Below are 22,744 nucleotides of genomic sequence, written 5' to 3' on the forward strand. Positions count from 1 at the left end.
GAGACAGAGAATAGCTTAGGAGTAGCTATTTCAGCTGACATGGTCAGGGAAGGTGCAGAATCTGATATTTAAATTGAATCTTTTAATGAAAAGAAACTAGCAGCCAGGCTAACAGGGATTTGTTTTATTTTATTTCATTTTATTTCAGTTTTATCCTCAAAGGGTGAGGAGGTGATCAATAAATATTTGTTGAAATGTTAAATGAATGCATCTGGGAGAAAACATTTTAAGCAGAAAATGCAAAGGCCCTGAGATGAGTGTAACATGTAATTTGAAGGAATGGAAACAAGGCCTGTGAGCAGAGAAAAGTAAGTTATGGAGACGAGGTTAGAGGGAAAAAACGGGTTAGTTCGCTTAAATCCAGGCCAGGTTGCATATTAAATCACCTGACGAGTTTTGCAAGCACCGATGCCAAGGTTCTACCAGAGACCAATTGTATCAGCAGAGACGGGGGGGAAGTGGTGTTCAAACAGAAGCATTTGTTTCCAGGGCCTCCAATCAATCTGATATGCATCCAGTGTTCAGAACTGTGATCCACAGACTACAAGGCACAGTAAGAATTTGGGTTTGAGTCTATTGCCAAGGTATGCCATGAAAGGGTTATAAGCAGAAGAAAACCAATAATAATGTCATGAAGATGTATATTACCTTGAATTGAAATTCAGGTATATTCATATTACTTTGATTTGAAATTCATTGCGCAAATTCCCCATTTCCCCTACTTAATTTGTGCATTTTTACACAAACAAAAGGAAAACAACAAAGACAGTCAGATGCAAAGTAGAGAATGGTATAAAATATTATCTAAGGGTGATACCCATACAATATACTAATCGAGAATTCTGAAAGTCTCTCACTCATCAAGTAGAAACAAAAAATATTCACTTCTTCATCTAGACTATTTTACATTATAAAGGCCTAGGAATATTAAGCTGTCAAAATCAACTTCTTTTTCTTACACATAACTACAATTCCCTAGGACCTTCTGACAAAACAAGTAATAGAAAGTTTGAATCAGTTTTATCTCTAAAATATGAATTCTTATGGTAGATCTGTGATTTCTGGAAAGTAAGGGAGGAAGAATACTTCAGTTGTTCCAAGACTAATTTCCATCCTTCCTCTTCACCACTATCTCCTCCCAATTCTTGATAGTCCTCACCCACATTTTTTTCATAGTAATTATACCTTCTGGATTACACTGTCCTCCTCACTAGCATGCAACTCCACAGTAATTTTGTCTATTGTGTTAGCTGATTTATCCCAATACTCAGAGAGGCATCTAGCACATAGTAGGTACCCAATAGACATGTACTGAAGGAACAAATGAAAGTAGATGAGGTCATTATTCCCATTTTCAAAATGAAGAAACTGAGGCTTATAATGGCAAATGAATTATACAAGGTCACATACACCTTTATGAAATGACAAATTTAGGATTAAAATGAATATCCTTTTCACGCTAATGTCCATGTGTTAACCACTATACACTGAATATTTCGTAAAGCATTTAGGGCTAAGACTAGTATTTTGTGCAGTGGACAGACTATAGACAACTTCTAGTGCCAGAGTAAGGAGTTATGACTTTGAGCTGCCATTAGTAGGAAGTTATTGAAGGACACCGAGCAGTCAAGTAACAGCATCAAAGTAGTGTTTCATGAAGATTTATCTCCCATCAGTGTGTAGAATAGATTGGAAGGAGAAGAACATCAAGGCAGCAAGACAGTTCAAAGAAAAAAGCACAAGTGAAAGATAATTTCAGGAACTAGTCTAAGTAAAGTCTATATATCATTGGCAACCTCAAATTAGTCTTCAGCTTTGAAATGCAGACCTATTATAAATGTTCATTCAACAAATATTTATTGAGGGCACACAATGTTCATAACAGCCATCCATAGACTCTTCCAGACATTTTATGTCAAGTGATCAGATAAGATCATCTATATATAGCCATGTTCATTTCATTCCACTTGGTGGGCATGAGAATAGTACAGACAAGTTACAGATCTTCAAAGAACCACCATAAAGTAGAGGGTATCCAAACTAGATCAAAGTTGATTCATTCACCATGTGTTGGTTCTATACTTGCTCTACGAAAGACACTGTGGCACATGATTTCCTGAGTCACAGATGGATCTTAAGTCCTAAATACAAAGTGCCCTTGGTAGAACAACAAAAATCCACATAAATAGCTTGAAAATAAAGAGATTATAATGGAAGAAGCTTAGATAAGGTATTATGTAGACTAAGAGGAAAACATTGGTTACCTTAAGCTTAGATTGCAGAAATCTTCAGTGAATTGTTAATAATTAAACTATAAAATACATTCCACCAGAGAACATCAAAAATAGTGTATTAATGGATTTTGGGTAGTTCTTGGTAAATATCAGTAACTTTTAATGATATTGGGCACAGTAGATATAATGATAGTGATACATTTCAGCAAGAGGTATTACAAAACTCATGAGGCCGAAAACAAGGTTGTGAACTGTATAGGCCCTTTCACAGTTACTATAATTTCTGAACAGGGCACTAGGTTGGAATCCTCAGTAGGTTTACCTTAGCCTCTAGTACTGGTTTAACTTTGATAAGTGATTCATTCTCTTGGATCTCCATTCCCTTTAACAAAACAAAACAAAACAAAACAAAACAAAAAGCTATGGATCACTAACTCCTCCTTTACATATAGAAGTTCTATATATTATTTTATTGATTTATAAATTGTATTTATATAAGAATTGACTCAAAAATGTATTCTAGGTCTTTGAAAAATTTGAGAAATTTGAAAATAGTAGGGTTAGATGATTTCTAAGACTGTTACAATCTCTAAAATGCAATAACTATCTTTACATCATTCTTTCATTTGCTCTTTGCCATGTGGGTACCAATTCCAAAATGTTATATACATAAAGTTCTTTCAATGAGGCCATTTCATAGAGTACCCTGCGTGATCCTTACTAGTAAGTTTTACTCTGTGTACTTACTAAAAAGAGTTCCATGGACAAATTATGACATAGCTTCCAATTCATTTGTAGCTCCATTTGTCATGAGAAGTGAGAACTTCAAATTGTATAATATAAATGATCATTTCAGCAGTCTGCTTATAGAAGTTACTTAAAGTCTGTATATTTTAATATTTCTTAATTTCTTTTCTAGCATAGGTGACTTTCTAAAATATATATTCATATCTTCAAAGAACTCTAAATATTTTATTCTTATCCTGATATTAAAGTTAGAAAGATTAGAGAAGTGTATTTGTAGTAGCATCTTGAATCTTGATGAAGATTTCCAAATATCATCTTCAGTATCCTGACAACTACTCTGTGACTTGAGACACACCATGTCTCACTCTTCCTGTACTTTTATGACTGTGGAACATTTTAAAAAATGGTTATTAGTAGTTGTATTTAAAAAATAGTTACTAGTACTAATAAAACTAGTACTCTCCTAGGGCAACCATAACAAATTACCACAAACTTAGCGTCTTCAACAGAAATTTATTCTCTCACAGTTCTGGAGGCTAGGAGTCCAAAATCAGGTTGTCAGAGGGCCATGTTCCCTTCAAAGGCTCTAGTGAAGAATCTTTCCTTGCTTCTTCCAGCTTCTGGAAGGAACACCTTGACTTGTGGCAGCATAATTCCAATCTCTGCCTCTATTTTCACATGGTCTCCTTTTCATTTTCATGGTCTCATTTCTGTGTGTCTCTCTCTGGTCACTCTTTCTCTTTTAAGGAAACTAGTCATTGCAATGGGGGTCCATCCTAATCCAGTATGATCTCTTAACTAACTACATCCGCAAGGGTCCCATTTCCAAACATGGTCACATCCAGACATTCTAGGTAGAATTTTTTTTCAGATGCTACGCAACCCACAACACCAATTTGTTTGAAGTATTCTACCAATTTGTTGAAATATGAAAAATAGCACCTATGATAATACACACATTTTTATTAATATTATAAAGTTATGTGAAAAAAAATTATGCTTTCAGCTGAGGAAAACCTGTATTTGAAAATTTCATGTTTTCTTTATATATTGATCGTTTATGTACTGTTTATGTTCTGATTAGGTTTTTAGTTAGAGTCTTGAAATGATTCTCTCCAGTAGTACTTTATTTATGGAACAAAAGCTGAATTTTTACTCTACAGATCCCTTTATCATGGTAGCATAAAGCAAGTAATCAGTCAGTATTTCTTGCCTCACTCACACAGCTGATGTGCCAGGCACTTGTAGCCACCAGAATCACAACAGTAAACTATATAGATCATTTTTTTTTGTTGTCAGCAGGGAGGGAGAAAATAATGTAACTAAGAAAAACATATAATATTTCAGGTGGTAAAAATGCTGCAGGGGAAAACAACACAGAAAAGAAAGATAAGGAGTTCAGGGATAAGAAACAATTTAAATTTTTAAATAGTAGACACAGTGGAGGCCACACTCTATCATATACATTTGAGGAAATGTGCAAAAAATAGGACATGAAGACAATTGGAGAAAGAACATTACTGACAGAAAAGTCAGTAAGTACAAAGGCCCTGAGGTGACATATTCCAAAAATAGCAAAAAAGGCAGGCTGAATGGAGTAGAATGAACTAAGGGAGATTAACAGGACTTTAACACAGGTGTTACAGAACTTGGTTCTGCCATTTAGGAACTTTCACTTTTACTCTGAGTGACAGAGACCCAATGATGTAGTTTGGGCATAGGAATCACATGATTTGATTTAAGTTTTATTTTATTTTATTTAAAAAAAATTTTTTTAACATTTATTTATTTTTGAGAGACAGAGCATGAGCAGGGGAAGGGGAGAGATTGAGAGGGAGACACAGAATCCGAAGCAGGCTCCAGGCTCTGAGCTGTTGGTTAGCACAGAGCCCAATGCGGGGCTCGAACTCACAAACTGAGAGATCATGACCTGAGCTGAAGTCGGATGCTCAACCGACTGAGCCACCCAGGCGCCCCTTGATTTAAGTTTTAAAAGAATCACTCTAGCTGGTCTGTTGAGAATACATTATAGGTTAGCAAAGATAGAAGCGGAGAAACTGGTGAATTGGGGAGAAATGTTTGAATTCTGAATGCATTTTGAAGGAAGAAGAAAAAGGATCTGCTAAAATTGAATGTGAAAGAAAGAGAAAAGTTAAGGATGACTAAGATACTTAGCTTAAGCAACTAGAGTTCTGGGGCCACTAAAACTGAGGTGGAGAGGACTACAGGTAGGGAAGCTTTAGGTGGAATATCAGAAGTTCAGTTCTGGACTCAGTAAGACTAAGATATCTTTTAGAATCCAATGGACTGTATCAAGTAAGCCTTGGGTATACATGTCTAAAAATTAGGTGAAAAGTGTGGGATGGATATATAAGTTTGGAGGTTGTAAAACTGTAAGATAGCCTATAAAGCAAAGAGATCATATTAGATGAGATCACTAAAAGAGTGAGCATAGAGAAAGAATAAATAAATCAAATCTCATTTCCTGGGTGACCTCAACCTTCACAAGTGAGGTGATGAGAAGGAGCTTGTAAAGCAGATTGAGAAGGAGCAGTCAGTGAGATAAAAAATCAGGAGACTATGATAGCCTTTAAAACAAGAACAAAAGTATTACAAGGAGGTAGAAATGATTAACTGTTATTCATGGTCAAGTAAGATAAAGGTTGAGAATTGGCACTCGGATTTAGCAAGATGAAGACTTCATAAAGTGGTCTTCGTAAAATCATTTTTGGTGGAGTCATGGTAGAAAGAACCTTACTGGAGTAGCCTGCATTTAACAGATAATTCAAAGATGCTAAATGCCAAAAAATCCTGTCAAGATGATTCTCTCTTAACTTCTCCATAAGGATATCTGAAGCCTTAATGCTATGGCACGTGGTACTCAGAGTGTAGGGTTTGGTATAAAGGGGACAATGAGATAGCTCTAATGATGGTGAAGATGTTGATAATGCACACGATTCTTCCAATCCTGCAAGAGTGCCAAGTTCCTCAAGAACAATTTCTCACCTTCTGGAATCTGATCTTTTGAGATCTAGTTCACAGCTCATATAATGATTGGTAGAATTTAGCATGCTCAGAATGGGTATACCAATAATGATGTAAATTACAATTGACAGATTAAAAGACAGAAAGAAAACTACAAAAGAACCATACTATATAGCAGCAAATAATAAGGACAGTTATAAATGAGGAACTAATAAAGAAAGACTTTTAATTTTTTATCCCCTTTTTAAAAGACAGAAATGCTTAAACAAATTATGATGTATTAGAATAATGTACAGCCAGTGAAACTGTTTTAAGGAACATTTGATGATGCAGATAAATGTACAAAATACAAATTGAGAGAATTAAAGCAAGATATATGAAACAAAACACAGTAGAATCCCTATTAGAAACATAAAGAAATAAACCAAAACTTTAATTATAATAATCTGTATGTGGCTGGTTTGTAGGTGTTTTTTTATATCCTATCTTATATTTTTTACATTGAAAAAAAATTTTTAAATAAATATTATGTGTTACTATAACCTGAAAGGAGAATTAATCTTCCAGAGAAAGAATCATATATTTAAATGATTTTTAGTAACAATATTTTAAAAGCATTTATACTCAAGGAACAAGGTTTTGTTTTCAGAACTATTAACTTCAGGTGAATGTTGTGCACTAATGTTGTTCTGTAGAGCCTTTTATGTTTCTTAAAGCAAATATTTAATCCTGGAAAGAGAGAAATGAAATTTTCTCTGGATCACACTTTTTGTTAAATCCAGAATCATGATAAAATCCATATCTCACAACCACAGCACCAATGTTCTTGTCACTATAATATTTTATTCCCAATATCCCCACTCATTCTACCAATCTAACAGAATCAGTATGACAGACCTCTAAGAAAACACACATAAATGTATCTCCAAACAGTATGAAACAAAAAAGATAAAGTATAGTGGTTATAGTAATGCCAAATACAGGTTTTGGATGCATTTTCTGTACACTTCTACAGCCTGATTTTATTTATCAAACTTTTTTTATATTTAAATATGGTAAGATTTAAATATTCCCATTAATTAACATAAAAATATAATTCTAAAATATAGAAAAAGAATAGGTCTGTAGCAAGCCTCTCATTTTACAGATGAAGATAGAGTGATATGAGCAACACATTGATAGTAAAGCCAAGATTAGAAGTGAAATGTTCTCATTCTCCAGACCAGAGCAGTCTGCAAACTTGTCAAGAGTTTCATCAGATAATAGAAAGTTAAATCATCAAAAGAGTTTAGCTCTGGGATATGAATTAGAAGACAAATCAATAGAATCAAATAAACAGACTGACATAAAGACCTTGGTAGATACAAAGATTTTCTATCTAATCTATCTATATAATGTTCTTTTTAACATTACAAATCAGTGATGAGGGGAAAGATATCTATAACAAGTAACTATAGAAAAAATATATACCCTCATTCCTACACTAAAATAAAATACATATAGATCAAATCACTTAACGTAAAAAAAAAAAAGTGTAAAAACAAAAACTAAAAGAACTGGGGATTACAAGGACCTCTCCGTTTATTCCTGAACAGGTTTTTCCTCCAATTGCAGCCCAAAGTTTTATGCTGTTTTTCCTGCCCCATGGAGTTTACTTGTACTGCAAAATATGTCATAGTATAGAAACAAAATTTTACCACCACCTAGATTTTATCATTGTTGAATATATCTACAGTGACTAATATATCACAGTTTTAATTTTTTTTTAATTTATTTATTTTGAGAGAGAGAGAGAGAGAGAGAGAGAGAGAGAGAGAGAGAGAGAAAGCAGGGGAGGGAAAGAAAGAGAGGAGAGAGAGAATCCCAAGCAGGCTCCACACTGTCAATGCAGAGCATGACAGAGGGCTGGAACCCACAAACTGCAAGATCATGACCTGAGCTGAAGTCAAGAGCTGGACAGTCAACCGAGTGAGTCACCCAGGTGCCCCTGATATATAACATTTTTAAGCCAACCATCCATTTATTTTTTTTTAATTCAAAAATCTGTACAGAAGGCCAGCATATACTTACACCTAGTATTTAATGATAAAATTTACATGTAAGTACAATAAAAACTGAGAACTGTAAAAAAAAAACTGTGAGTAGAAAGTACTCTAATTAGCAAATATGTTTTAAATTAAATTATAAATAGTGTGGTGAGATAAGTGTCCTCATACATTGATGATGAGATTTGAAGATTAAAAGGCTTTACAGGAAGTCATCAGAAATATCTATGAAAAGCCTTTTAAAAATATGTATGCCTTGAAAAAAGTAAATCCCACAACCAAAAATCTAACCTAAGTATATAATTAGCAACATTTTCAATATTTCAAACTTCCTAAAGGTGTTTATAACATTATTTTGTGGTAAAAAAAATACAAGTAATCTATAAAAATTAAAAAGTACTTCATTATGAAAATTATAGTTTATACATATGATAAACTATTATGCAATGGCTAAAATCATGTTTTGAACAAATATTTCATGCAGAACAAAATGCTCATGCTATATTCATCAAAAAATTAAAATATTAAATTTTATTTTATGATGCCAATTTCTGGATGGAATTCCTGGTTATCTTTCTTCTTTATTTTTATTTGTATTTAAAATTTTTCTACAATATTTATTAATTTTATTATCAGAAAAAAATATTACTATATTTTTAAACATAGTTTTATATTAGATTTCCATTTGCCTTCAAATCCAAATGTCTAGGTGCACCTGGGTGGCTCTGTCAGTTGTGTCCAACTCTTGATTCAGCTCAGGTCATGATCTCATGGTTTGTGGATGGGGCCCCATGTGGGCTCTGCGCTGACAACACAGAGCTTACTTGGGATTCTCTCTCTCTCTTTCTCTCTCTGTCTGCCCCTCCTCAGTGTGTGTGTGCTCACTCCCTCTCTCTCTCTCTCTCTCTCTCAAAAAACATAAACATGAAAACAAATTTTTAAAAAAATGTCTAGGGGCGCCTGGGTGGCTCAGTCGGTTAAGCGTCTGACTTCAGCTCAGGTCATGATCTCACAGTTCGTGAGTTCGAGCCCCGCGTCGGACTCTGTGCTGACAGCTCAGAGCCTGGAGCCTACTTCACATTCTGTGTCTCCCTCTCTCTCTGCCCCTTCCCTGCTCATGCTGTGTCTCTCTCTGTCTCAAAAATAAATAAACATTAAAAATAATTTTTTTAATAAAAAAATGTCTAAGGAAGATTTGGTTAGTAACATTTTGGATACTTTTCAAGCTACATAATAAATACACCAGTAAGGATAATATGAAATGAATTCTAGAAAGTAAACTCAAGTATTTGAACCCAAGTCATACATATAATAGGAAAATGTATAGGTATATACTGGGGAGTATTACATGAAAATATCATGCTGATTTCGAAAATCCATGCCTTTTTTTATCTTCAAGGAACAAATGTTTCTGGAACAGCTGGGTTTTTATTTTAGGAAAAAAGTAATCTTGACTCTTCTCACATCATACACAAAAATTAACTCAAAGCTTAAAGGCTAAAACTATAAATCTTCTGGGGAAAATACAGATGAAAGTCATCATGGCCTTAGCATAGGCAAAGATTTCTTAGATAGGACACAAAAGGAACCATAAAAGAAATAAAAATGATACACTGGACTTCATCAAAATTAAAAATCTCTGCTCTTTAAAAGATACCATTTTTTTTTAAAGCAAGCCACAAACAACCCAATTACAAAATAGGCAGAAGAATATGACAGACACTTCATAAAAGAAGACTGGCCAACAAAAACATGACAAGTTATTCAGTATCACTAGTTACCAGGCATGCAAATTAACTCAAATGAGATATTTATCACACGCTTACAAAAATAGATAAAATTAAAAGCATTGGCTATGAAATGTTGGCCAGGATGTGGAGTAACCAGACCTCTCTCTCCTATGTCACTGATGAGAAAAGCAAATAGTTTAACAACCTGAAGAAATAAACTGGCATTATGTCACCAAATTAAAATACACTTAGCCTGTGACTCAGCACTATCACTCCTTGATATTTACCAGACTTGTGAAAACATATGTCCACACAAAGATTCTTATACAAATGCAGCAGCTTTAGTCATAACAGGTATTGAACAAACCCAAATGTCCATCATTAGGCGAAAGGGTAAACAAATTGTAGTGTATGCAAGAAGTAATAGGAGACTTCTCAGCAGTAACGACTGATGCACTCAATAGCATGGATTAATCTTAAAATCCTTATGCTGAGCAAAAGTCACCAGATACACAGGAGCTCATACTGTACATTCCATTGATCAGATGTTCTAGAATAAGCAAAACTAACCAACAGTCACCAAAACCAGATCAGTGGTTGTGTGGCTAGGTCAGAGGAATTGCCTGCACAGGGGGTGTGAAGGAATTTTTTGGGGGGACATACCTGATTGTGAGGTTGAACCCCGGGATTTCTTTGTCAAAACTCTTTCAACTGGATACTTAAAGTTGAGCATTATATTATACCTCAACAAAATTGATTACAAAAATATTCTTTAACCAAATACTATCCTCATTCATTCCCAAAGCTATATTTACATATACCCTTGATAACTGACTAACCATGGGTCCTGTTGTACAACTTATCCTCGGTAATTTTCCTTTTTGATTGGATTTTTCATTTCCAAAGCTTTCCAATATTACTTTCTAATATTTGTTTTCTGTCATCTCCATTTCCCCTAGCTTCTTTTCACAGATTAATTAAATATACCATATATCTACATCTTTTTTTTCTCAAAATTCCTTAATCTAATTTTCATAAACATTCCTCTGTGTCCTCTATGTATTGATTCATTCCACATATCTCACATGATACACATGCTCGATCCAGAGAAATACCACATGTCAATATGCAGTTATCTTACATGCCTCTGCATCAGAGACAGTATATATAGTGTAACACAAGACAAATTGTGAAAGAAAAAAGATGGTCCCCTGGCTATAAATATATCATTTGGGTTGTAAAATACACCAATAAAGGATAAAAGAAGTAGTTTGGACCAGGTATGTAAACAACAAAAAATACTTTTTTTATTTTTTTTTTTTTTTATTTTTTTTTTAATTTTTTTTTTTCAACGTTTTTTTTTTTTTTTTTTTTTTTTTTAAATTTATTTTTGGACAGAGAGAGACAGAGCATGAACGGGGGAGGGGCAGAGAGAGAGGGAGACACAGAATCGGAAACAGGCTCCAGGCTCCGAGCCATCAGCCCAGAGCCTGACGCGGGGCTCGAACTCACGGACCGCGAGATCGTGACCTGGCTGAAGTCGGACGCTTAACCGACTGCGCCACCCAGGCGCCCCAACAAAAAATACTTTTGCCGTGATAAGTGAGTTATTCCAAATTTCTTAATTATCAACCTAAACTGGATATCCTATAATCATGAGAACACTTGGAAAGTATCAAGCTGATGACACACTCTATTCTTTATTCATTCAATAATTATTTTTTGAGCATCCACAATGAACCAGGTAGTGTTTCAGGTGCTAAGGACAGAAGTGGACAAAACTGATAAAAATTCTATTTAGCCAATTGTCTCTGCTGCAACATAGCTCTTTAGTAAAAATGTTTCCAATGATTAGAGATAAAATTTGCCCATTCCCATTTTATTGGTGGGTTAATATGCAAATAGTTTTATCCGTCAATCAACTCAAGTCTTTATGGAATTGAAAATTAGATCTTGCCATCAAAAGACAGTGTCTTATTGATACTTTTTTCTTTTTCTTTTTTTATTTTTATGTCATAAATTCTCTCCCCTCCTGATAGTACAGCATTGATATGCTGACATTTCATTCATACAATTCTGAATTATTTTCTCCCTTTCCTAAACAAGAGAACAAGAATGGCTTCTTTATCTCTCTATCCCCAGCTCCGATGCAAATCAAGCCTTGAAAGAATTGGCTCAGCTTGTTTAATACTGAATTAGTTAAGATTTGAGTAGAAAACTTATTAAAACTATCTAAATTTGATACTACAAAACATAAAATTTTCTTGTGCCTACCAACGAATTTGCAAAGTGAACAATTTAAATATATATGTATGTGTGTGTGTGTGTGTGTGTATATATATATGTGTATATATATATATATATATATATGTGTGTGTGTGTGTGTATATATATATGTGTATATATATATATATATATATATATGTGTGTGTGTGTGTGTGTGTGTGTATATATGACACCATTTCACTCTCTGCTAACCCTCAGCTGATGATCAACATAACTTTCTTTTCCAGAAACCTTCAGTGGTGCCCCATTTCCTAGAAAACAAAGTTAGAAACTTTTTTCTCCAGCGCTCAAAGTCCTTTAAAATCTGTCTCCCAACTTTCAATATAAAATCTAGAAATTCCCTTTATGTCTGATTCTGCTTCAATCAATCAATTCACTGTCCTCTTACATCCTCACTTTGAAAACGGCACTTTATTTCCTCCTGTATTCACTCCCTCCCAATTTTCACAAGTCCACATAATTTATATACTTCAAGTCCTCTCCTAGTAATTCATTTGGTATCCTTCTCTCAACAGCCACTACTTTCTATTGCGTAATGTAGTTATTTATATACACATCATGTACGTACATGTCGTATCTCCACTAGGCTGCAATTCTTGAAGACAGATGTTTTATTTGACTAAATTCTGTATATTTCTGAGTATCCAGCCCAGTACTTCTAGTGAATAAATGGATGAAAGAATTGTATCAATTGGTCTTACTAAGCTTTGAAAAAAAATTAATGTTTCACTACTGTTCATAAATTTAACTCTTCTTTCTAAGAAGTCAGAGGCTTAGCCCCAAAGACAAGTGCTGAGGAAAACTGCAACATAATATACTGTAGAGATTTAATAATTGCAAAATTGCTAAAGTCTGAAATAAGGCAAAGTGCCTGTCAGAATACTTGTCTCTTAAGTATATTAACTAAGACCTTTTTTCCCCAAGGTCGGTGTCTACCTCCTTCTATGTACTCTAGAAATACCCGTATTTATGTAAATATTTCATAAATAGCACATAAATGCTATTTATTTGTTTTCCGTAAAAGGAGTCTAGGCACACCTAATTCAGGGACACAGAATACAGTTCAAGGTCCGGGCTCAGAAGTCTGACAAACCAGGTTGTGAGTCCCTTTTTCCTTCATACCAGTTTTGCAACCTTGGGGAATTCAATTAACCATTTGAGGTCTCAGTTTCATCTATGAAAATGAGGATAATAATGGTACCTTTCCTCAATGCTACACTAAGAATTAATCAAAACTATATATATACATGTAAAATTAAGTTTACTGTGTCAGATAGTAACCTGAAAAAGTACACTCAATAATAGTTCATTATTGTAATTTATTTTAAATTATAAAATAATAGTTCATTATTATAATTTATTTTCATTCCCAACATTGATATATCAATGCAGTCTGAAAGAGAGATCAGAGGGACTTGTAGATAAAGTATAGAAGGCCGAAGAAAATATCAAAGGTCATAATTCTATAAGGCCTATTGATTTTTGAAAACTATTTATAAATCTGATTGAAACCTATCTGGGAAATACATGTTCTCCACTCTAACTGTGTCGATATGTCCTACTTTTTGAACGACTATAAATATTATTGCCTGAGAGCTCCAGCAGTCATCATAATTTATTCAGGGCGATTCCAATACTGACAATGTATTTAATCAATTTCACTTTTCTACCCTGCCCCCAAGAGTTGAAACCATATTTTTATTTTGAAAAAAAAGGAAAATTTGGTGTTAGTTTTAACACTTTACCAGTTTTCAGTTTTCCCTCACACCTGTACACAGGAATTCTTCTTTAAAGTACCAAAGATTAATCAAACATTCACTGTTTAATAAATGATTACATGGATGGGTGTTAATGTAATGAGGAGATCATCTAGAAAGAAATAAAAGACTGATGCAATAGCCCACTGTCAGGATTCCAAGAGAACAAGGTCCTTGGATTTATGAGGAAACAAAACAAAACAAAACAAAACAAAGCAAAACAAAACAAGTCATTCTCCCAGGCAGAATGAAGGGAAACATGGAAGTATTAAATTGGGGTTACTGGTCAGCAATTCCACTCATTTTCTTCATTTCCCCTAATTCAGAGCAGCAGTGAAAAGGTCTTAAGCGACACAAGGGGTTAACAGCAACTTTGTAAAACCTTAAAATGCCAGATAAGGTGACAGTGTTAGATAAATGATCTGAAAACAGAGGATCCCTAGGAAATATTTTCCTCATTGGAATTTATACATCTTACTAGCCAGGGAGACCTGGCAGGGTCTACAGTGCCTCTGAGAGTAAAGACAAAACACTCAGTTCAAGTTTTCAGAATATGTACTCCATACTGGTATCCCAATGAAAGAATGGTACTAGTACAAACTGACATTTATTGATAACAGAGTACTTTATGTAATAAAAGTGTTAATAACCAATACCTTAATAACCAAATCCTATTCTATTGGTTGTGAAAATTCTGGCACTCCCCCTTAAACTCACTCTATATAATAACACACACATACACACACACACACACACACACACAGCACCTCTAACCCTTGTAATTTTCTAAATGATAACAGCACTAGGAGCATCTCTTGTTCTAATATTTGGTCTTTGATACAAAGCTCCTAAATCTCTTGCAATTTCCTGCGTGATGGAAGTGGTTTCTGTCCTAATAAGGCAACACTTGGTGGCCATCTAATTGGCTCCTGGCTGGGGGCTGGTCACCAGATAGACCAAGCCATGATTAGAAGCCTGGATCTCTCAGCCTCACTTCTATCTTCTGGGAAGGGGAGAGGGGCTAGAGATTGAGTTAATGATTGGTCACTTCTATGAGATGTAGCCTCCATAAAAATCCCAAAAACACGGAGTTCAGAGACTCCTGGGTTGGTAAACACGTCAACCTGACAGGACATGGCACACACCAAATCCAATGGGAACAGAAGCTCCTTCCTTTGGGACCCTTCTGAACTTTATTCACCCTATGTAGATACATCTCTTCATCTGGTTGTTCGTTCATGCCCTTTATTATATTTTTTATAATAAACCAGTAAATGTAACTAGCCATTTCTCTGATTTCTATGAGGCACTCTAGCAAATTAGCAAACTTAAAAAGGGAGTCCTAGAAACCCCAATTCACAACTGGTGTGTCAAGAGTACAGGTGACAGTCTGGGACTTGAGATTGGTGTCTGAAGTGGGAGCAGTCTTATGGGATGAGCCCTTATCTTGTGAGGTCTGATGCTCACTCCAGGAGATAGTATAAGGATTACAGGACCCTCAACTAATGTAGACAATAGCTTCGTGTGGAGATAAAGCCCACACATCTGGAACTGTTTTATTCTATGTGTGAGTAAAAGAAAACACAGGAGTATTTTCCCATATACTTACGCTGCCTCAGTTTCTTCATATGTAAAAGAATAATGCCTACTTCACAAATATTTTGTTAAAAAATTAATGAGTTAACATTTGTAACTAATGGAGAATAGTTAACAGTTTATGATTACTGTTATTCTGATCATTATTGGCTTATGTGCTTATCTTTGTTTACATACAAGCAACAATTCTTTCTTAGAAACCCCCTCGCTTTAAAAGTTTTTATTTTTACATTCATTTATTTTTGAGAGACAGAGAGAGACAGAGCACAAGTGGGGGAGGGGCAGAGAGAGAACAAGGCATAGAATCCGAGGCAGGCTCCAGGCTCTGAGCTGTAAGCACAGAGCCCAATGCGGGGCTCGAACTCACAGACTGTGAGATCATGACCTGAGCCAAAGTTGGACACTTAACCGACTGAGCCACCCAGGTGCCCCAGAAACCCCCTCCCTTTTAAAGTAAATTTCATTTCATTCCCTAAGTATGTGTAATATACTATACACATACCTAAGTATGCATAATATACTAATATCAGGATCCGTAAAGAAAGCTAGGTTCCCCCCTGTCTTGAATATCATAAGTTTATATCCTTCCTGTTCTCTGTAATGATAAGAACCCCTCTGGGGTTTCTAAGCAAAATTCATCCATCATGTCACCTCCATATCACTACTTCTCTTGGACCACACATTATTTGTAGACTGACCAAAAGCTAGATAGTAAAAGAGTTCACTTTTCATATTTTCATTGGGGGAGGGGGAGAGCTATAAACATAGAATCATTCATTTAAAGACCAGCATGATTTTTAAAATCATGACTCATATTCACTTCATTTCACAGATGGCAACTGAGGCCCAGAGAGATGAATTAACTTGCATTCAGATATAGGCTGTTAGTAGTGCAGCCAGGAGTAGGACCCACTATGATAGAGTGCTCAAGCAAACCTGCCACATGACCTCAAATTTGTCCACAATGTATCTAGGTGCACTGCCGCAGCACTGGTCTTTTTAAATGCCTATTCTCTCAAATATCTAATTTTTCCAAATTGGGAGTACCACTAGTTAGTATTCCATGCCATTTAGGAGTTCGAAATATCCTTCAGTACATTTTAGTTCCAGGTGGCCCCAGGGTGGCATAAAAAGTTAAGATCCTCCCCTAACAAGTACTTATGTCACCAAAAAGCAATCCTTTAGAAAATAGAAGAAGAAAAAGGATTTACGTGTCTGTATTTAATATTGGAACAGGTCTGCATGCTCCCATAAAGTCCCTGAAATAATCTTTTAATCTTTTTTTTAAAAAAGCATCATTCAATAATTGATGTTAAAAAATGATAATGCTGACTCAGTAACAAAGATTCAATTATATCCCATATGCCTTATTTAATAAAGAAGAATGTAATCTATTTTAGAAAAATAGTTTCCATAAAAGTGATGGTTTGATATTGGAGTTTAATAATGTAGCCAACTTCCTACTGAACAATTCCATTTAGTTGCCTAACAGGTGTCTCACATTCAACCTATCTAAAATAAACTCCTGTCTGCACTCAAATCCTCTCCTCCTACATTTTTCCCTTTGAGGAAACTGGGCCAAACAATGCCCTCAAGAAACCCAAGACTTGTCCTTGACCCTCCCATATCCTACACCTGCCAGAGCCAGTCATGCATCCAGCTCCCATATCTCAAATACCTCTTCATTTTATCTACTTCCGTAACACCTCACCACCATTCCTCTGCTCTAAGTAGGCATCACTGCCTACACAAAATTGATGGAACACTACCACAACTTCCTACCCAACCTCCCTAATGAGACTGTTTCTTCTCCAATCCACTCTCCACAATTGAATCCATACTGAATCCATACTGATCTTTCCATAACATAAAGGAAATCATATCTGCTCGCTTTTAAAGCCATTCATTGGGTTCCCAATTTTTAAATCCATTCACTGGCTCTTACTCATTTGTTATCCATATACTGTAACAAACACATTAAAAACCCCCATCAAAAACAAATCTAGGGCACTACTAATGCCCCACATTCAGTCAAAATGTTCATCCCCATCTCATGACCCTGTCTCATCCAACACATGACAATAAACATCCTAAATCCTATTATCATAATTAAACTTGCTCGCTTTATACAGTCTTGTTGCATTTCTACATATTCTTAAAATGCAATTTTTAAAAATTTTTACAGCTTTTATTTATTTTTTTTTTAATTTTTTTTAACATTTATTTATTTTTGAGACAGACAGAGTCAGAGCATGAACAGGGGAGGGTCAGAGAGAGAGGGAGACACAGAATCCGAAACAGGCTCCAGGCTCTGAGCTGTCAGCACAGAGCCCGATGCGGGGCTTGAACTCATGGAGTGCGAGATCATGACCTGAGCTGAAGTTGGACACTTAACGGACTGAGCCACTCAGGCGCCCCAAAATTTTTACAGCTTTTAAAACTGCACCATGTTATTTATCATTTTTGAGGGATAAAACTTACTACTGTATTATCAAAATTCATTCATAGATTCATTGTAAAATATATGTACTATTCTCTTGCATTAATATATCACAATTCATTCATCAGCTTTCCCATTGATGCGTCCATGGGTTATTCTCAGCTTTTACTTTTATGAACAGGAGTACTATGAGATATTTGTCTATGTGGAAGAAATTTTCTTAAGTATATGATAACAATTCATGGGTTACATATCAATGTTCAGATTTCAGAAATAAACTGTTATCTAAAGTTATAAAAAATGTGCAGATGCATAACCTCTAACAATTGGTATTATCAACCTTTTTGATTTTTGCCAACTGAATTGATATAATATGTCGTTGTAGCCTCGGGCTGTGTTTCCCTGATCACAGTTGATGTTAAATATTTCTTCATAAGTTTTTTCTGCTATATGTGTTCCCTTTCTAAGCAGTGTCTCTTCATGGCTGTTGCCCATTTTTTTTCTTATTGGGTTATTTGTACTTTTCTTATTAATAGGATATATATATATATATATATATATATATATATATATATATATACATATATATATATGTATATATACACACACACACATATACACATCTGTATATACATACATACACTTAATAATTTCTCAGTTGCATGCTCTTTTAACATTTACAGTTTGTAACTTCTCTTTTAAGGCATATTTGAATGAAACAACTTTCTCAGTTTTAATATAGTTAAATCTATCAATAATTTCCTTTATGGTCAATGTTATTTGTTTAGTATTTTTACAATTCTCCCTTAATTCAAAGTCTTATGTCTAAATACTTTTCTGCTGAAAGTTTTAGTTTTATTGTTGACATTAATAAAGCCAAAGTTTGTCTTGGTTTATGACATGAGGTAGGCATCCAATTTCATGCTTTCCACATCGATTACCATTTTATTTTCAGATCCATTTATTAAAAAGCCCTTCTCTCTGCCATTGATCTGCAGTGCTCCTGTCACATTCTGAATGCCCAAATATGCATAAGTCTACTTCTAGAGTGTATGCGATTCCATCAGGCAATTTGTCTACCCATTGTGATCTCTTGTACCAATATTACAGTCTTACTAATCTTATAAGAGTTCTGTATTATCTCATTCAGAATTATCCTGTAATCTCTATTATTTCATAAAAATTTTAGTACCTTCTTCTCTAATTAGCTATTTCTTACTTGCATAATTTAGACTCAGCTTAAATGCCACAGCCTCTGTGAAATGTTATCTAAGAATCTAGACACATTTTCTCTACTGAGAGTATCCCTCTTCCTCATCCTAATATCCATTGCACACATTATGCTTCGTAATCATTTCTAAATTATGTTTTTACAGAGAGAAAGGGAGAAAGAGAGACTAAGAGAGAGGGAGAGAGAAATGTTTACTTTATTATTGACTATAAGTTCCAGATAGTAGGAACCTCAGTTCCTTTATACCACCAGGTCTTAGCAGGTAGTAGATACTTAACAAATATTTTATTTGAGTGACTTCCTCCTTTGGGGCTACACCCAAAATAACCACTACCCCCCCACACATGCCCCACTGGGGACCTGACTCACATTGAAGAGCAAAGTCTGTCTGGAGCATCATCCAGACTATTCATGCACCTTCACAACATTTAGCAGATATTGATAAAGGGTTATCATGAACCAATACTTCACTGTACGGTTTATGCATATTATCGTATTTAATTCTCAAGGCAACCCTGTGAAGCAGAATTACTATCTCTCAGGTTCTGATCTGAAGTGAAAACATTAAGATTTTGCCAAGGGATTTGCCAAAGTCATACAACTGGATCAAGGGGGAGGAGACAAGGACCAGGTTGATGAACAAAATCTGGGCTTTTAACTATGTGGCAATCTGTACTAACTATGAACTCAGAAGTCCTGGTGCTTGAAATTTGTCTTCCTTTGTCTATCACTGGGCTTTTCCCTTCTTTTCTTTTTTTTGATATAATTGTCATAGAACATTATATAAGTTTAAGGTGTACAAAATGTTGACCCAATAGGCACTTAAATTATTGATGAATTGATAAATAAATTAATACGTGTATCTTAAAAATGAATTCATAGTGTATGCCAGTATTGGGTACTTTAAACCAGTTTAAAATTTAGCACTAAAAGGGATCTGAGAAATCACCTAGTACAAAACCTTGTTTTTTAAATAATGGAGACACCTAAGTCCAAAAGGATCAACATTTTTTTAAGTCAAAAAGACTGTTTCTAACATGTGCAGGACATGAAATTTTGAGGCACATACGCTTTGCACAGCATCATCTGCCTGTAAATAAGTTACTATTTTAAATATGTGGAGAAATTCCTATATAGAGCAATATTCTGAAATAATAAGTAACATTAGAAAATAAAATTAAAACCCTATAGTTTAGTCCCATTTATTCAAGACAAATATTAATGTACAGCATTAACTAAGTCTTAAAAATAAGGAGAATATAGTTTAATTTTACAACTTAAGTATAAGGAAAAATTACTATTTTTGCCTTGCGTCATTAAATTTCACATTTTGAGATTTAAGACTGAGCATTAAGAACTTAAATCAGCAAAGCTGTACTTTTTTGGTACTTGCAGAATAAGCTGTCATAGTTTTGCTGAATCAGATTATGACATTTTTTTTTGTGACCAATCTAGAAGTCTCTATTCAACAAATGACAAAGTGATCATTCCAAACTGATGAGACCCAACAAACCACATTTCCACTTTCAGCCAAGCAGCAGCTCAACTGAGTTAACAAAGAAGCAGAGAAGGAGGATTTTTTTTCTGGGATTTTAACCAAAGATCAGCATATCAATCCTCATGTTCATTTATCAAAAACCGATAGACTCATAAAGTTCTCCTCTTTGAATAATTCTAGTATAAAGGCATAAAATATGCATATAAACTACCTAAATGGGTCGAGGCTCAGTCACTTCCAAGGTACTTTCAATTTTTTGTGCTAGGCAAAAACTACAGTGAAAGAAACTCATTTCACAAAGAGGAAGATCATCAGAATACCTCCAATTGAGTAAGAGCACTGCTACAATCTGATGCAAAAAAAAAAAAAAAAAAAAATGTCCAAAATACTTTTTCACAAAAACTAATTTTTGGAAATGCTCTTCTGTGTTTCCCAAGCCTCATATAACCAACAGTTGCTTATTAACATATTTTGATTCATAGATGACCTCAAAAATATCTGTAACATTAAAAGCAGACTGTAGGGCGCCTGGGTGGCGCAGTCGGTTAAGCGTCCGACTTCAGCCAGGTCACGATCTCGCGGTCCGTGAGTTCGAGCCCCGCGTCAGGCTCTGGGCTGATGGCTCGGAGCCTGGAGCCTGTTTCCGATTCTGTGTCTCCCTCTCTCTCTGCCCCTCCCCCGTTCATGCTCTGTCTCTCTCTGTCCCAAAAATAAATAAAAAATGTTGAAAAAAAAAAAAGAAAAAAAAAAAAATTTAAAAGCAGACTGTATCTGCTTTTTGCAAATAAATGCAAATCTCAAGCCAGTCATTTAGATTTACTTTTCCAAAAGGTACAAACATTTAATTTTTTCAATTTTTTTTAATGTTTTATTTATTTTTGAGAGAGAGAGAGAGAGAGACAGACAGACAGAACATGAGCGGGGGAGGGGCAGAGAGAGAGAGAGAGAGAGAGAGAGAGAGACAGAATCTGAAGCAGGCTCCAGGCTCTGAGCTGTCAGTGCAAAGCCAAATGAGGAACTCAAACTCATGAACCGTGAGATCATGACCTAAATGAAAGTTGGATGCTTAACCAACTGAGCCACCCAGTTGCCCCAAAAGGTACAAACATTTCAAATGGAACTGAAGGCTTACTTTTTGTCACACTAATAAACTGCAGAAAATGAATCCCTACGACTTGACTTAATAAACCACCATGTATAAAAATCTTTACGCTTCTTTATGATTCACTCTTATCCTGTCAATGAAACCGATCCCTAAAGAGGGAAATACTGAGTTAAAGTGATGTTATCCTGTACCTGACATTACCTTTTGCACTTAACACAAGGCAATAATTTGGTTGTTGAATCTGAATCTGGCCATCAACATGTGTTTTGTTTAAAAAGTTGTTTGTTTGTTTGTTCATCTGTTTATTGCTTCTGGAAGTCTGGGTGTCATGTGTCCTTGCATTTTGCTACAACCCCCACCATCTTACTTAAGTAGTTGTCCCCTTGTATGTTAGGTGCTTAGCCTCCAAGGGTTTTTGCTTCTGGAGGCCTAAATTTTAAATTCTGTCCAATTGAATGTTCACTAAATTATTCTTTCCATACAGTCACAGAACACTGGAATTATGAAATTGGAAGGTACCTTAGAGGTTACCTAACTCTTCTCATTTCTGCCAACAGGACACCTGAGGCTGAGAGAAGGAAGTAACTTTCCCCCGGTTAAATGTACATTAATAGTTCTGCCAAAATGCTCTGCTAACGCAAGAGCTGAAAAAAATCCCTACTTCAAAGTTTCACGTTTTGTCGAGAGTCACCACAGCTGTCATCTCTGTAAGCAACATTTGCTTCGTAAGCACTTACCCCTGAGTGCAGGTAGCAGGGACCTCTCCTTCTTGTCATCGCATTTGTTACATTCACTGAAGTACAGGAGTAGGAAGACATCGACGAGAACCCACATCAGTGAAGTGGCTAGAACCACCTTGCAGTAAACAAACCTCCTCATGTCTTCCCTTGATTTCTAGTTAACACATAGATGGAAGACAGATGCTGCAGTGATAAATCCAAGCCACAGGGGTGAACTCCAGGAAAAAAGCAGGATGCATCCCACTATATTAAAAAAGAAGGAAAAGAAATGCCATTATTGCATAGGTTTTTTCTTAGTATAAAGGGGATAAAACATGAAATACATGATTTATTTAATGTTCCCATATTTA

At 35.1% G+C, this 22,744-nt stretch overlaps 1 protein-coding gene across 4 annotated transcripts in view; it reads right to left on the bottom strand.

Moving 5' to 3' along the window:
* GALNT13 (polypeptide N-acetylgalactosaminyltransferase 13) overlaps nucleotides 1–22,744 on the bottom strand; it is a 540,886-nt gene that overhangs the window by 447,625 nt on the left and 70,517 nt on the right. For all 4 annotated transcript variants that reach the window (XM_058715238.1, XM_058715236.1, XM_058715237.1 and 1 more), the window contains exon 3: nucleotides 22,392–22,637. In XM_058715238.1, the coding sequence (XP_058571221.1) occupies nucleotides 22,392–22,533 (142 nt within the window). In that variant the 5' untranslated portion in view covers nucleotides 22,534–22,637. The remainder of the gene's footprint in view (nucleotides 1–22,391; nucleotides 22,638–22,744) is intronic.

Source organism: Neofelis nebulosa, chromosome 2 (assembly GCF_028018385.1).
Source record: "Neofelis nebulosa isolate mNeoNeb1 chromosome 2, mNeoNeb1.pri, whole genome shotgun sequence".
Classification (NCBI taxonomy): Eukaryota; Metazoa; Chordata; class Mammalia; order Carnivora; family Felidae; genus Neofelis; species Neofelis nebulosa.